The sequence below is a fragment of the Empidonax traillii genome, unplaced genomic scaffold (assembly GCF_003031625.1).
Source record: "Empidonax traillii isolate 1590-97213 ecotype Southwest subspecies unplaced genomic scaffold, ASM303162v1 scaffold282:size975252, whole genome shotgun sequence".
Taxonomy (NCBI): Eukaryota; Metazoa; Chordata; class Aves; order Passeriformes; family Tyrannidae; genus Empidonax; species Empidonax traillii.
Genome location: NW_020955475.1, coordinates 662,697 through 675,838, shown reverse-complemented (window position 1 = coordinate 675,838; position 13,142 = coordinate 662,697). Strand labels below are relative to the sequence as shown.

The 13,142-nt window shown below is 40.7% G+C and overlaps 2 protein-coding genes across 6 annotated transcripts in view; both read right to left on the bottom strand.

Moving 5' to 3' along the window:
• Positions 1-7,069, bottom strand: part of CLCN4 (chloride voltage-gated channel 4) — a 39,015-nt gene extending 31,946 nt beyond the window's left edge. The window contains exon 1 of one of the 2 annotated variants that reach the window (XM_027890261.1): positions 6,968-7,069. Coding sequence is in view for 1 of the 2 variants with exons in the window: in XM_027890260.1 (XP_027746061.1) it covers positions 886-904 (19 nt within the window). In the remaining variant the exon portion in view is untranslated. Of the gene's footprint in view, positions 1-885; positions 1,109-6,967 lie in introns of those variants that run through there. The other variant, XM_027890260.1, reaches the window with a different exon arrangement.
• A 4,813-nt stretch (positions 7,070-11,882) lies between these two features.
• Positions 11,883-13,142, bottom strand: part of WWC3 (WWC family member 3) — a 94,321-nt gene continuing 93,061 nt past the window's right edge. For all 4 annotated transcript variants that reach the window (XM_027890257.1, XM_027890259.1, XM_027890255.1 and 1 more), the window contains one exon: positions 11,883-12,930. In XM_027890257.1, the coding sequence (XP_027746058.1) occupies positions 12,864-12,930 (67 nt within the window). In that variant the 3' untranslated portion in view covers positions 11,883-12,863. The remainder of the gene's footprint in view (positions 12,931-13,142) is intronic.

Genomic DNA, 13,142 nt, shown 5'->3' with positions numbered 1-13,142 from the left:
GACTGCAGAAAGCGAGACAATTTTTAAGTAATCACTGAAATCTCCTACATAAATAAAGCCAAGAACAGATTCATGCAAACAGCCTACAGAAACCAGGGTGTGAACACTGGGAGCTGCTGATGGGCTGGGACACACTAACAAGTACAGCAGGTACTGCATGGACACAAGGTCTCTTCTGTTACATTTACTCACCTCTTGTTCAAGAACCAAAAGGTAGTAGTAATATTATATTTAGGGTGACTTTTTTTTCTGGCAAGTCTCACAGTGAGTAAACTCATCATGTGATTAGGATCAGCTGTATGACACACTGCAGCTTGGAGATTTTACACAAGAGGGATAAATTGCATTAAGAGTGAAAATGCTGACAAACTCTCAGATTTAGAGCACTGTTACAGCATGTACAAATGTAAAAGCCATAGCTAGAAGAGTTCTATCAGTGAACTGACATTCTAGGTAGTATGCTGACTGACTGATCGGATCTGAAATGTATTTGACATGGCAAGCACAGACCAAAACATCCCCTGGTTCAAAGGGGCTGAAAAGTATACTGATGGAAAACAACTAGCTGAACAGTCATCAAAGGAAAAGTCTTGGCCCTGGCCTATTGCTCCTAGACATGCTAGTTCCATGCTATGTTCTCCTCATCCTGTTTTCTGTTTTAATTGGACACATTCAGTGGGGCAGGCAGTATGATTTTTAATGCAATTCCAACAAGTTTCAAGTTACTTTCAACAGATCACAGTTACTGAATTACTTCAACACTTCAAATGTTTCTAGCAGATGAATGTTCACCTATGTGCTTTCATCTGTAGGCTGTTTTCCTTGAAGATGGCAGTGGGGATGTTGCTATGGGAAACATGACAGCACACAGGCTGCAAAGCATACCTCTCTTCTGCTGTAGCATAAGGAATAAGTGAACCTGGCAAAAGGCTGGGAGAAGAAAGCAGAAGCCTAAATGCCAGTTGCAAGTTCTTCAATTCACATTTGGAGTGACGTTTTCAGGGCATCCAAAGCATCACCTGCTCCATCTCTTCCAAACGTGTCACACGTCAGCCAACACGTAAAAGGGGAATATGGCACGTCTCAGGGCTTTTCTATGCTCTAGTACCAATACACACACAGTGATGAAACAGAGGAGATCCTACTCCAGACACAAAGCTTTTGAAGTGATTCAAGGTCATTTCAATCATGACTCCATCAGAGTTGAGCCCACCACTGACCTGAAGAGTTGGATGAGCTGTGCTCATGTGGCATGACACGACAGCAGCTACTGCACAAATGAAGGAGCATGGGGGGTGTGAAAATCCTTGGGGTTTATTTTTTACAGTGCTCAGTAATGAACAACGCAATTTTACTGGGAATCATCTCAAGACGCCTTCATACTGACAGATGGCTTGCCACGCTCTGCACCCTTAATACTTGTATTGACTATTCCAAGTACCAAGTTCGCAGAACAGCCCAGCAGGGTGCCCCAGCCTCATGGCCATTAACTGCTCAGTGTGATCTGTCAAGCAAAGGCACCTCATCCTGAGAGCTGAGTGCTCTGCCAGCATCCATCCATCCCCTGTCTCAAGGCATTTAGACCTAGTCACAGAGATGGACACAGAGCACTCTCCGCCCAGGGCCTGAACTGAGCAGGATGTCAGTGCTGCCAGAAGTGTGAGCTGAGTCAGAGGATCATACAACGGTTTGAGTTTGGAAGAGTCAGCGTTCAGAAAGAACCATAAGAGGATAAGGCTGAGAAGGAAAGTTCCTAGAGATGACCATGGTTACACCACAGGTCTTCATCACCATCTAGCCAGAGAAAATGGCCCTGATAGTTTAGGAAGCAGAAAGCAAGATTATTAACAGGGTCATCATGAAAGATGCGAATGAAAAGTACAGGGAGATGATTATATGTCTTCTGGGGAGTAGTCAGAGACCAAGATCTGGACCCACAAAGGCCAAGGAGGTGTGGATGTAATTCCCCTTCCATCACCTGCCATGTAGAAGATCTAGAAACATCAACATGACATCTTACAAGATATAGGAGGCAGGTAAACAGTTATGAAACAAGAAGTAAGATGCTGTTAGGTGATTTTACAAGGAAGATGTCCTCAGCAAAAGCAAGCAGGCTGAATCCCCAGCAACTTAAATGGGTAATTTTCTATAGGATGAAAAATATCTACAGGCAATTTAAGACTATGCAACTTAGAAGCTTCTAACTGAACAAGCCAATTGAGTTATTGACCTTCTGTCTTAATGATGGAGTTTTAAGATGTTAAAATGGCCTTGAATCAGAGAAATCTAGTTCAGACTCCTGGAAATAATCAGAAAATGCTAAACCCACTTACAGATTTTTTTGGAAACAGAATATGGCACATAAAAAGCAATGAATAGTTAAACTGGGAAAATACAGAGGGAAAAAACGGGTATTAAAATGCCTTTCCTACAATTCAAGGACCAATTGCAGCACCTCCATATACAAGTAAATAGCCCTGCAAACCCTCAGTCTCCCACCACACTAGCACAGGCAGGCTGCAGTATGGGAAACAGTACTGTAAAATATTGAAACATTTTACTGTATGGCCTCACCACCACATATCCTGCTACGATAGTCTGGGCAAGCTAAATACAGTTACATCTCTGAATGTGCAGCTTTACCCTGCGTAACCTCTATGGAAAAAATTATGAAGCCACAGAAGTGCACAAAAAACACAGGGCACCAGATCACAGGGGAGAGGGCCTGGGAGAGAAGGGGAAGGTAGGAGGGAACATTTGGGATAAATGGCAGAAAACTGAGGCATAAAAGACTCCTCCAGACCAAACCACAGCCTTCAGCTGCCCCTCCTCAGCCACCACACATGCTTACAGAGTGAACACAGAGAAGATAACAGGAGCACAGGCAAAGGGAGCCATGGGGAGACTTTGGGTGCACCAGCACAACTCAGGAGCTGATAACCAACCATCCTTCCATGACAGCCTGACTCCCTCTTCTCCTTTTCTCTTCCTGAGAGGCATTCTCTTCCTCTGAGGAGCAAACCTCACCCCAGCATCCTGCCTCCTGCTTCTTCCCATGATGACTCCCCTTTTAGAAACCAATTCTTTCTGGTATAAAATATCATGTGCCTGCTCCCTATTTGAGTTTTCTTGGAAAGTCTGAGCAAAATTAGTGCAGCTGCTGAGTTATGTCAGAAAAAGAAGAGAAAAAAGAAAAAAAAAATCCTAGCTCTTTCCCTACCAGCTCCAAGTGGAACTTTTGCCAAAATTGGCTACATATTAAAAAAACGTTAAACTCACATCTCTCTTTCCAGCGAGTTTAAAGGTCCCTCCAATAAATTTAGTTGTTAGTGCAGATGTTGGGGCTGTGGAAAAAAGAGGAGGGAAGCAATGCTGACTCTGGAACATCTATCTGCAGTTTTCAAACTGAGATGAAACACATCTATTACAGGATGCCCCTCTGCTAAGAGCCCAGCAGCTTGGGCAGATGAGCTCCACAGGCTGTATCAACCCCCCACACCCTTACTTCTTGAAGGAAACAAGATTTGATTAGGAAAACTCTGAAAGCCTTCAGCTTCTGGAGTAAGAAACCAAAATTCAGGAGACAGGACAGACTGGAAATCAGGCTAACAGTGTATCACCATGTGTGGTTTCTAGTCTTGATTTCCCTCAAGTCCTCTTTCTCAAAAAAAGAGGGGAATTTCCCTTCCAAGCCAACCGGTTTTACTGCCACAGAGTTCTAAAGCCACAGCTGCAGGGTCACAGGTGCTACCCAGTTTTCCTCCTCATGCCACACACAGCTGAACTCTGCACCACCAGATTTGGGGTTCCATTGCTGCTTTGTGCCTCCTCATTCAGAAAATTGTAAGATTATGGCAGAAAAACAAGTTTTGGACTGGAAAAAAAAGAAAAAAAAAGAAAAAATTCTGGGAGAATAGAGTTGCACTGTCAGAAGGGAAATGCTGTGATGTATAGTTACTCTTGAACAGCTCTCTCCTTAAATAAGTGTTCAATGGCATTAAACGGACCTCTCACTAAAAACCTTTTTAAGCCTTCAGCTTGAAATAAAGCTGATAAACCTGCATTAGAAAACCATTAAACTGTTTTACCATGTCACTTCTCATGATCTGAGTGGCGGCAGTGAGTCATTGACGCACAGATGGAGGGTAATGTTTACCTGTTTGCAGGGCACTGTTTTTCACTGCTATGTTTGATGCTGATGGGCTGCACAGCTACAGACGAGTTACTTCATCCCACTGAGGCAGCTCCAATTCATGGAAGATGGGGAAACCTTTTCCTTAGTGTGATGCTTAAGAGCAAAATGTCAAAAGTGTTTTAGGAATAGCAGCATACCGTAACCCTGCCAGAGTTCTCTTTAGGCATTAACAACTGTGCGTGATTTTTTTGGTTCTGCTGGACTAGAAATGAAGCGAGCTGAGAAAACCCAACACCTGGTGTATATGTACGCACATATATACCAAAAAATGAATTAGACACCTACTCTACAACCTGATCCCATTTCACTAAATGGAAAAACAAACACACAACCCCCTCCTGGGTACCCAGCAAGTTGCAGTGTGATGGCAAAACCAAATTGGAAAAGGACTGGTACCTACAGGCACAACGCTGCTGTTGGAGGATTGTGCACCATGCTGAGCTAAGAGCTGTTCAAACCTGAGAGGCTCCTGCAACACAACACTGACCACCAAGACATGAGAGATTGCCTTGAGCCATGGGTGAGATGGGGGTCAGGAGCCCCCCCTTCCCCCAGCACTGGGCTACAATCATGATCCTGCTCACTTTCCCCTCCAGGCTAATAAGCAACAGCTTCACAATGAAGCAGCTCCGAGGCCCAGGAGGTTAACAGCACTCCAGAGAGCCACTTTGCTCCAGGTAGATAGAAAGGACTCAACCCCAGGGCAAATGCTCCCCATCTCCTTCTTCTCCTCTGGGCCCTGCTTAAAAGCCACCACCACTACCTTTGAAAAGGTACAATCTTTACAAGGCAGGCCCTGACGTGCACAGGGGCTAAGCAGTCACAGCCACGTGTTGGAGCCCCAGCACAGCACCCTAGTGCTGCCAGAGAGAGCACCTTCCAGCTGGGGATGTCTCCAGGGTCACCCTTTTATACTAAGTAATTCCTAAAGAACTTAAGTCCTTATAGTTGATGACCCAGCACACACAGAAGGCTGGTGCCTTCCCTTGTTGCAAAAAAGATGTCTGACTCAAATCAGGAGACCAAGAGAACCACTGTCTGGAACACATTTCCACAAAGCATTCAGATATGATCTAGAGCAGGAGGAAACCCATCACACTTGGAGAATCCAAGTGTGGCAGCCCTGCTGTGCTCTTCACATGGGCAAAGAGCTGAGCCTCAGTGAGCCTGGTGAGCAGGAGCACAGCTCCACTCATGGCCAGTGTTGGAGGGAACTGAGCCAGCCTTGACTCCAGAGAGAATCAAGGAGAAACTCAGCACAGGCGCCAATGCAAACCATGCCATCACCTCATGCAGCAACAGGCTTGCACTTCTGTCACTTCAGAGGCTCAATCTTGAAACACTTGCAGAAGTTCTGTTGGAGTAAATACAAAAATTGAAATTTATTTTTCATTTCCATTTGGAACAACTGTTATTTTTTCCTACTTCATTTCAATAATTCATTATCTGCTTTCTCCCCCTGGCTCTGCGTTATTCTGATTTTGACTCTACTGCATACCTGATCACTGGAAACCAGAATTCGTCTTTCAGTAGGATGTACAACCTACTTCAGCATGGGAGACCAAAAATCTCCCCCTGAATGTATGGGTGAGCACAAAGAGACTCTAGGCCTGCCAAATTTTCAGATTTTTTCCAATACTGGGAAAAATTTTTTTGAACAAAGAACAGGATTGGGAAGAATAAGAAAACTTCCTGCAGAATGGCAATGAAAAGTCACCTGACTCTCTGCCGGGTGAAGCTGTGGCTGAGTCATCCTCGGTTCTTTGGAAAAGGCACAGAATTATTTATAAGAATTGTTAACATAAAATTATAATTTTATTTTCTGACTAGTATAAGCTCGAAAATTAATTTAGTTTCTCAGATCGTAACATTTGTGTTGGAATGAATTTTTAGACGTTTAAAATTTTTAAACCTTTTAATATTTTTAAAAGCTATACAGAAAAAAAAACACAGAAGAGTCACCATTTTTTCCTTCACAGGTATATTCAGGTATTTGAACAGAGTGCATAACTAAACATTCACACCAGGAAAACAGACCCTGGACTTTGCTCCACAAATATAAATTCCAAAAACACAGCAGAGCATGGATTTTTCAGCCATTTGGTGATTGGCATTTTGCAAAGAAGTAAAAACTTGATTGTCATCTCCTGTGTTCATTTTGGGAAAGGATATTTTGTGTTTATATTGGACAACAAGGAAAAACCTATCCTACAGTATAGCAAATTATGCAAGAAACCTGCCGGACTAGGTACTTTGAAACCACGTCAGCAAAAATTAACAATAAAGGAAAAGCCTCTTTCCCCAAATACACCTCTTAGCCCCTCAAGCAAGTTAATCCTCGTTCCTTTATAATCTTAGCTACATCTATTTGTACAACAGCAACAACAACTTCCTTTAGGCATCCAGGAAAAAAGAAAAACAGGGAATGGAAGCAAAACACTATTGCTGCTCTCTCTCTTTACACGACTGAATGATGGCTGCTCACATAAATACAGAATTCCGCAGACACCCGAAGGAGCCATCAGAAAATACAGAGAACAAAGGGCCTTCTTCAGCTATAAAGCTCCATCTGGCAGCATTTCTACTGGAGATGTCAGCCGGGAGATCAGCACAGAGCCAGCAGGCAGCCTCTGCACCTGCAAACCCTCTGCCTGCAGAGAAACTGTGCCGCTTTATTTTCCAGCAGAAACTCTGTCCGACAGAGCTGGAGCTCTAGGACGGCAGCATGAGAGCAACCAGCAAATCATTTTTCTGAAGAATTCTGTTGCTTACCTGCAATGCAACATCATTTAGCCCAATCCCAAAGATTTTAATAGCATCCTTTCTGGGGTGGTATGGCTGCAACAGCAGTGATGTCATGGGGAGGAAGCAGTAACAATCATGTGACTGCATCCTCCGTCTATAGGATATCTGATCAGGGGGAGACGGACCAGCCTGCAATCCTGCAGGATTAAGCTGCAAGCCTCTTTACCCTGCCCTACCTATTAAGTCACTATTAGAATGTGTGCTGCTTTTTTCCCTCCCTAGCCTGAGCTAATTGTTCTTTGCTTTTTTTTTTTTTTTTTTGCAACAGCAAAAACATTCACATTTTCACAAGGAAAAAGCATCGTAATTATGCTGCGTGCAAGCCAGCAAGTATTCCTGTTGACTCTGCAGCAACACTCAGGTTGCTGCTCTATGAAATATGTAATCAAAGCAGCTTGGATATGAGACAAACCACAATTTCACCATCCCTTGCATTTTTCATTCTCCTAGCACTCCATTTCAAGATTATCCAGACTGACTTACCTCCATCTTCTGTATCATATTCATATGTTGCAAACTTCCCTCAAAGCTTTCATCCCTTTTACCTTCATTTCTTCATTCTCCTCACCATCTATCCATCCATTCATCCCTTCACTTGCAGCCTTCTGCCTTTTCTTCAATGCAACTGTCATTGCTTGAAAGATCCTCTCCTATATGCCAGCCTACTTTTCCTTTTCAAAATGTCTGCTTAAGTTTTCTCAAAATATTTAAAAGCTAGGACATTCTAAAATATAGAACAAATATATAAAATATATAACAAATCTCCCCACAACAATTAGGCTGGTTAACAGAATATTACATCTCAGAACCATATTTTTGGGGTTTGAGGTTTTTGCCTTTTTTGTTGTTGTTTTTTTAGGTGTAAGTGGGGTGTTCGAGAATTTTATCACACTCAGCAATGTATTTGATTTCTACAAGATAAGAATCTCCAAAGTTCTGATTGCACAGATTTTGCTCAAGTCACCAGGATTATATTCTGCAAGACAGAGGTTGTAACTGTTTTTGTGAAGCCCATGTATGTGTTTATACCTGTGCAGTACGTTCTATTTCAGGACATTCACCTGTATTGGAATATTGTACAGACTGGTTTTACCCTCAGGTAAAAGCCTTTATCCAGCCTTGTGCTTTGTGTTTCCAAGCAGATTCAACAGCCAGGTAGAGGGAGGTCTTGCACAAGCACCCATGAAAATATCCACGGGTGACTGAAGGTGCACTCGTGACTTCAACTCACTTCAAAGGTGAAGGAATGCAGTTCTGGAAGACCTTTTTGTGCCAGTGTGTTGGAGCAGTAATCTATGGATGTGCCACGCAAGGAGCCCAGCCAGCAAAGCAAGCCTGATGATATCGGGTGTACAAAACCTTTTTGTTGTGAATGGACACACGGCCCCTTCCAACTCTTGTCTGTGAGCTGACGGTAGTTCCTGTACTCCTTATTCCTGACTAGGACTTCTCATGCAGAAGCCACATGCTGGATTTTATTGTGAAATGTGAACACTTAGCTTGCTACAGCTGAAGTTCCCACACCTTTTTGGAGCAAGGAGTAAATCTTTAGAGAAGAGATTTGATTCTACCCTTCACACACGCAGCACTGCAGATCATAGTCCTCTGCCACTCACAGATCAGTAACAGCCCCAGGCCTTTATAACCATGTCAGTGAAAAGTGGAAAAGTGATAGAAATCCTAGCTTTTTGCCAGTGTGTGTTCTTTGTGTCCATTAAAATCAGTATTAATAGGCCAATTGATTTCTGTGGAGGAAGTTAAACACTAAGCGCTTATTTTCTTGATAATGTAACTGTAATTTTCTTTAATCAGTTTATGAGAGGGAAATATGGAAAACAGCAAGCAGCATTTGTCACACATCTACACCTGGGAACTTCTAGGCCAAAGACACACACTTTAACAGAAACACTGTGCCCTAGACACAGAATAGTAATTTTGTGCACTTACCAAATGAGCACAAAGGTCTCAATCCCCCCGTTTTTTTTCTGGACAGACTTTCTTAAATTCATTTCAGGTTTTTTCCTTGCCTATTACCACAGCTGAACTCATTAAGTCTCCTACTGACAGTATATTTTTAGCTGGATGGTCAAACTGCAAACACAGGACAGAATAAACAATTTTCTATAGAAAATGTGATTCTATAGCATAGATAACATATCCTCAATTTTAAGGAATTTTTAGAAATCGAATCAGCTCCTAAACAGCTTTTAAATCCAAGAATATGGAGATTGTCTAAAGTGCAAGCAAGTGATTTAACAGACATTTAAAATTCCAAAATTAAATCAACTTTACTCCTCAGTATTTCTTTCAGTGATACTCAGTCAATTGTGTAATATCAGGATGAAGAAAATACACCTCACATGATGTTTTAGAAAAGATTGTTCTTGCTTTTGCTAGCCTGCAGTTTCTCAAGTCTCTTGGTAAGTGCTTCCTCCTTTCAAAGATGTGCAACTCTATAGTTATAAAGGAGATGAGAGTCAAAACAAGCTGTGAAGGGCTCTCTTCCCTAAAATTCAAATTTCAGTTTTACATCCACTGAAAACAAAATACAAAGTTCATCTAATTCCTAAAAAATGGGAAAAAAAAATCATCTTTTTATTCTGCGCTTACCTGTAGGGCTTGCAAAGTGCTTACAAGAACTGCAGCAAGAAATACAAATAATACTTCAGTCTCATAACAGAAAATCCAAAATGACGTACCCATTACAGCTTTTGTTGTTGATCCTGATGGCAGTGAGACAGAGACTGTTGGTGTTCCAAATGACTATTTCTAGCAGGCTGTTTAAAAATAACCTAAACTCTGTCATACCCTTTGCGCCTTGCGAATACTGGACGGAGACAGGGGTCACATGTCCATGCTGTGGTTTTGCCTGTGCTCCTGCAGCTTAGGGCTGTAGAGGGAAACTGAGAAATGGCCTTTCTGTACTTAAAGCAGGTTTAAGGTTTCCTTTGTGAAAGCAGCAATAAACACCTGCCTAAAAAAGCTATCCAGTATTCTTTTGAGTGGTTTCCACCTTGGAATTAGTCATAATTGCAGAACTAATAATGCCAACTTGCTTTCAATAAAAAATCTACAAAGTACAAATGTTTACTATGAAAAAAGGCATTTCGTTGTGTTTTAAGTGGAGTTACCCAAGAATTCTGGGAATATTCAACTATGAGCTGCTGATACAGTTGTCATCTTATCATGAGTGATAAGCTCTTGGAAGAACATACCTGACATTCCTTACACTCTGCATCCCTTTCAGGTCTTCAGTGTAACCTCTCTAGGATCTCCAGTTTCTCAGATTTCTTCTCCTACTTTAATTTGAAAATTCATTACATTCACCTAAATGACAGTATTATTCAAAATACATTTTTTTTAATGAAAGCACCAGGAACACAGGAAATATAAAACATTCAAAAAATACCTTTGATATATAGCAAAACTCTATTTCTGTTTATGGCAAATTATTTTATTTTGTAGAAGAAATACTTTCAAATAATACAAAAATGACACAATCATACAGAACTGTGACAAAAACAAGAGAGATGAATACTGAATATGATAACTCATTACCACATCAAGACAGAACTCATTACAGCAGTCAGAATCACAGACCCACAAGATACACTGATGACATCTCACAGCAGTCACAATTTAAAAACACCAACTGAACCCCCCGGCAAAGAGGCCACCAGACATTGCTCCTTTGTTTTACAGTCACAGAACAATTTATGGCAGAAAAAAGGTCCCTACCCCAAGCCCTGCTCAAAGCAGGCCTAACACAACCCGGAAGCTCCGGGCTATATCCACTCAACTCTTCATCTACCCTATGGGACAGAGTGCTCCGCCTCACTGCACAACCCCTTCCAGTACCTGACCAGCCTCACAGGAACACGGTGTTGTCTGTTCTTAGGGCACACCAAGCACTTCTGGTGTCACTGCATGGTAACTTTGGATAAATGCTACTTATGTGACAGCCTCAGTTGAAAACGAGAAGTGAAATTCTGACTAACTGGTCTTTTCAAGTAATGAGCACTGAAAAGTTTGCTGTCCCTAGACTTTTACACAAACACTGCAAATTTCTTACATGATTTGGTTTTTATCTGCATAGTTTCTGAATACATCTGCTTGTGCCCAAGGAACCCAATATACACCCACCAAAACTTACTGGCAAAAACAGGCTTCAGGATGAACAGCATGGTAAATGCTATACATATATGATCGCAACACTTGATGCCTGTATTGATTATAGGCCGTATTAGGAAACAGGGAATACTACCTTAAGATTAATTGTCTGTGTTAATCAACCTCATTAATTAATGATTTAGGTTTACAATCTTTTTTTCCCATTACTTTTGGCCTTGGCATGGATAAGTAAAAGTAAATCAATTTCACTTCCAGGTTTTCCTGACCTTTGACAAAGTAACAGAGTCTAAGCTCTTGGAATTCACAAAGAGGGCTTACTCGCAAAATATTTGAAAATAGAAATTCTGATAGGTCTCTTTAGGTTTTGGCTGTTGTTTGGATTTCCTGACATATAAAAATCTGGAACCAATCTGATATTTAATTAAAAGACAACACAATTTCCTTCTAGGAGATTCCAGCAATTTGCAAAAATCAGTCTTCTGTTGGGCACCTCTCTTTGTAGGTAATGTAAAATTAGAAAAATATGAGGAACTCTATTATAGTAGCTTAGTAAGGAAGTATTTTTACACACTTGCAGGATGCAAGGACACAAAACTGGCATTCTCGGGAATTTAGGGTGACAGTCTTTCATTAAAACGAATGGTCACAAGTAAAATTATTTCTAACCAGATTTTAGCTGGTTCAATTAGCAATCAAGTGAGCTGAACCTTCCAGAATTATGCACCTTCCTCCTGGAAAGCTTCACTTAACCGCAAAGCACATCCTTTAGGATGAACATGTGTTTAAGCACCCTTACTCAAAGCAGCTGCTTTCCAAAGTCAGAACACACATGCTTTCCTGAATCAGATCAGAATCTTCAGAACTCAAGAAATTACTGTAATATTCCATTAGCAGTCTTTCCATACAGCTCACTCACACTGCTCTTTTAACTCCCTTTTTATTAAACAGCAAAACAAAGACCTGTCACCCTTTTCCTTCCCCCGTTTAAACTGAAGTTAAGAATATAAAGATACTTTAGACACAACTGAAATGAAAACAATCTATTAGTGCACAATAAGAACATGCAAATGAATTCTGCAATGTTTAACATGACTTCTAATCAGTGTTAAACACACTGCAGGTGATAATATTTTGCTATAACAGACAGTGCTAAAGGATACAATGTACATAATAAGCTACAGATAATAAAGCTGAAAAAAGTGACAATTTTAGAACAAAGTATTTTCATTTCAGGTATCAGAAACAAAACCAGCTCAATGATTCCATTCTACTGTATGACAAATACTGAGGAACAAAATTTCAGTCTTAAAATACATCTTAAAGTAGGTATTTTCCTTCAAGGAAAAAAGGCACTATAAATAAATTACACTACAGTGAATTTGCCTGAACTCACTTTGTTTCTGTCTTCCAGCCTTTAAGTCAAATAAAACAGCATAAAAACTGTACACGCTCTTAACAGGATAGTCGATCTTTTATAAAATAACTTGTCTTCAGAGATGTCAGTTTCACAACAAGGAAAAACCAAGCCTTGTTGCAGTCGCTATTATAAAATATATATGTATATATATTTATATATATGTTTTTGTTTATGTTTACTTTTTTTTACTTTTTTTTTATTTTTTACAAAACGTGTATATTAGCTTTTGCACAATTTTTTTTAAAGAAACTTGGCTAATCTAAGAACTTCATTAAAATAAAAGCGATAAATACTTCATGTTTACAATGCAACATGTCATACATCATCAGCTGGCAGAGGAGGTATGTTAATCCTTGGTCTTGTAAAAAAAGCTATCTTCTCTCTGTGATCAAAACAAGAGAAAAAGGAAGTAAATCAAACTACGTTCCCCCTCCTCCCCGCAAGAACATGGTTTCTTTACTCTGGTTAGTGGTTAGTATTTGTTAGTTATGTACTGAACTGGTGGTTTATTTGAATACAACAAACTTTAAAAACTACTAAACCTCACTATACACTTTTGACAACTTTCTGTTGAACACAGTCACTATTTTTTTT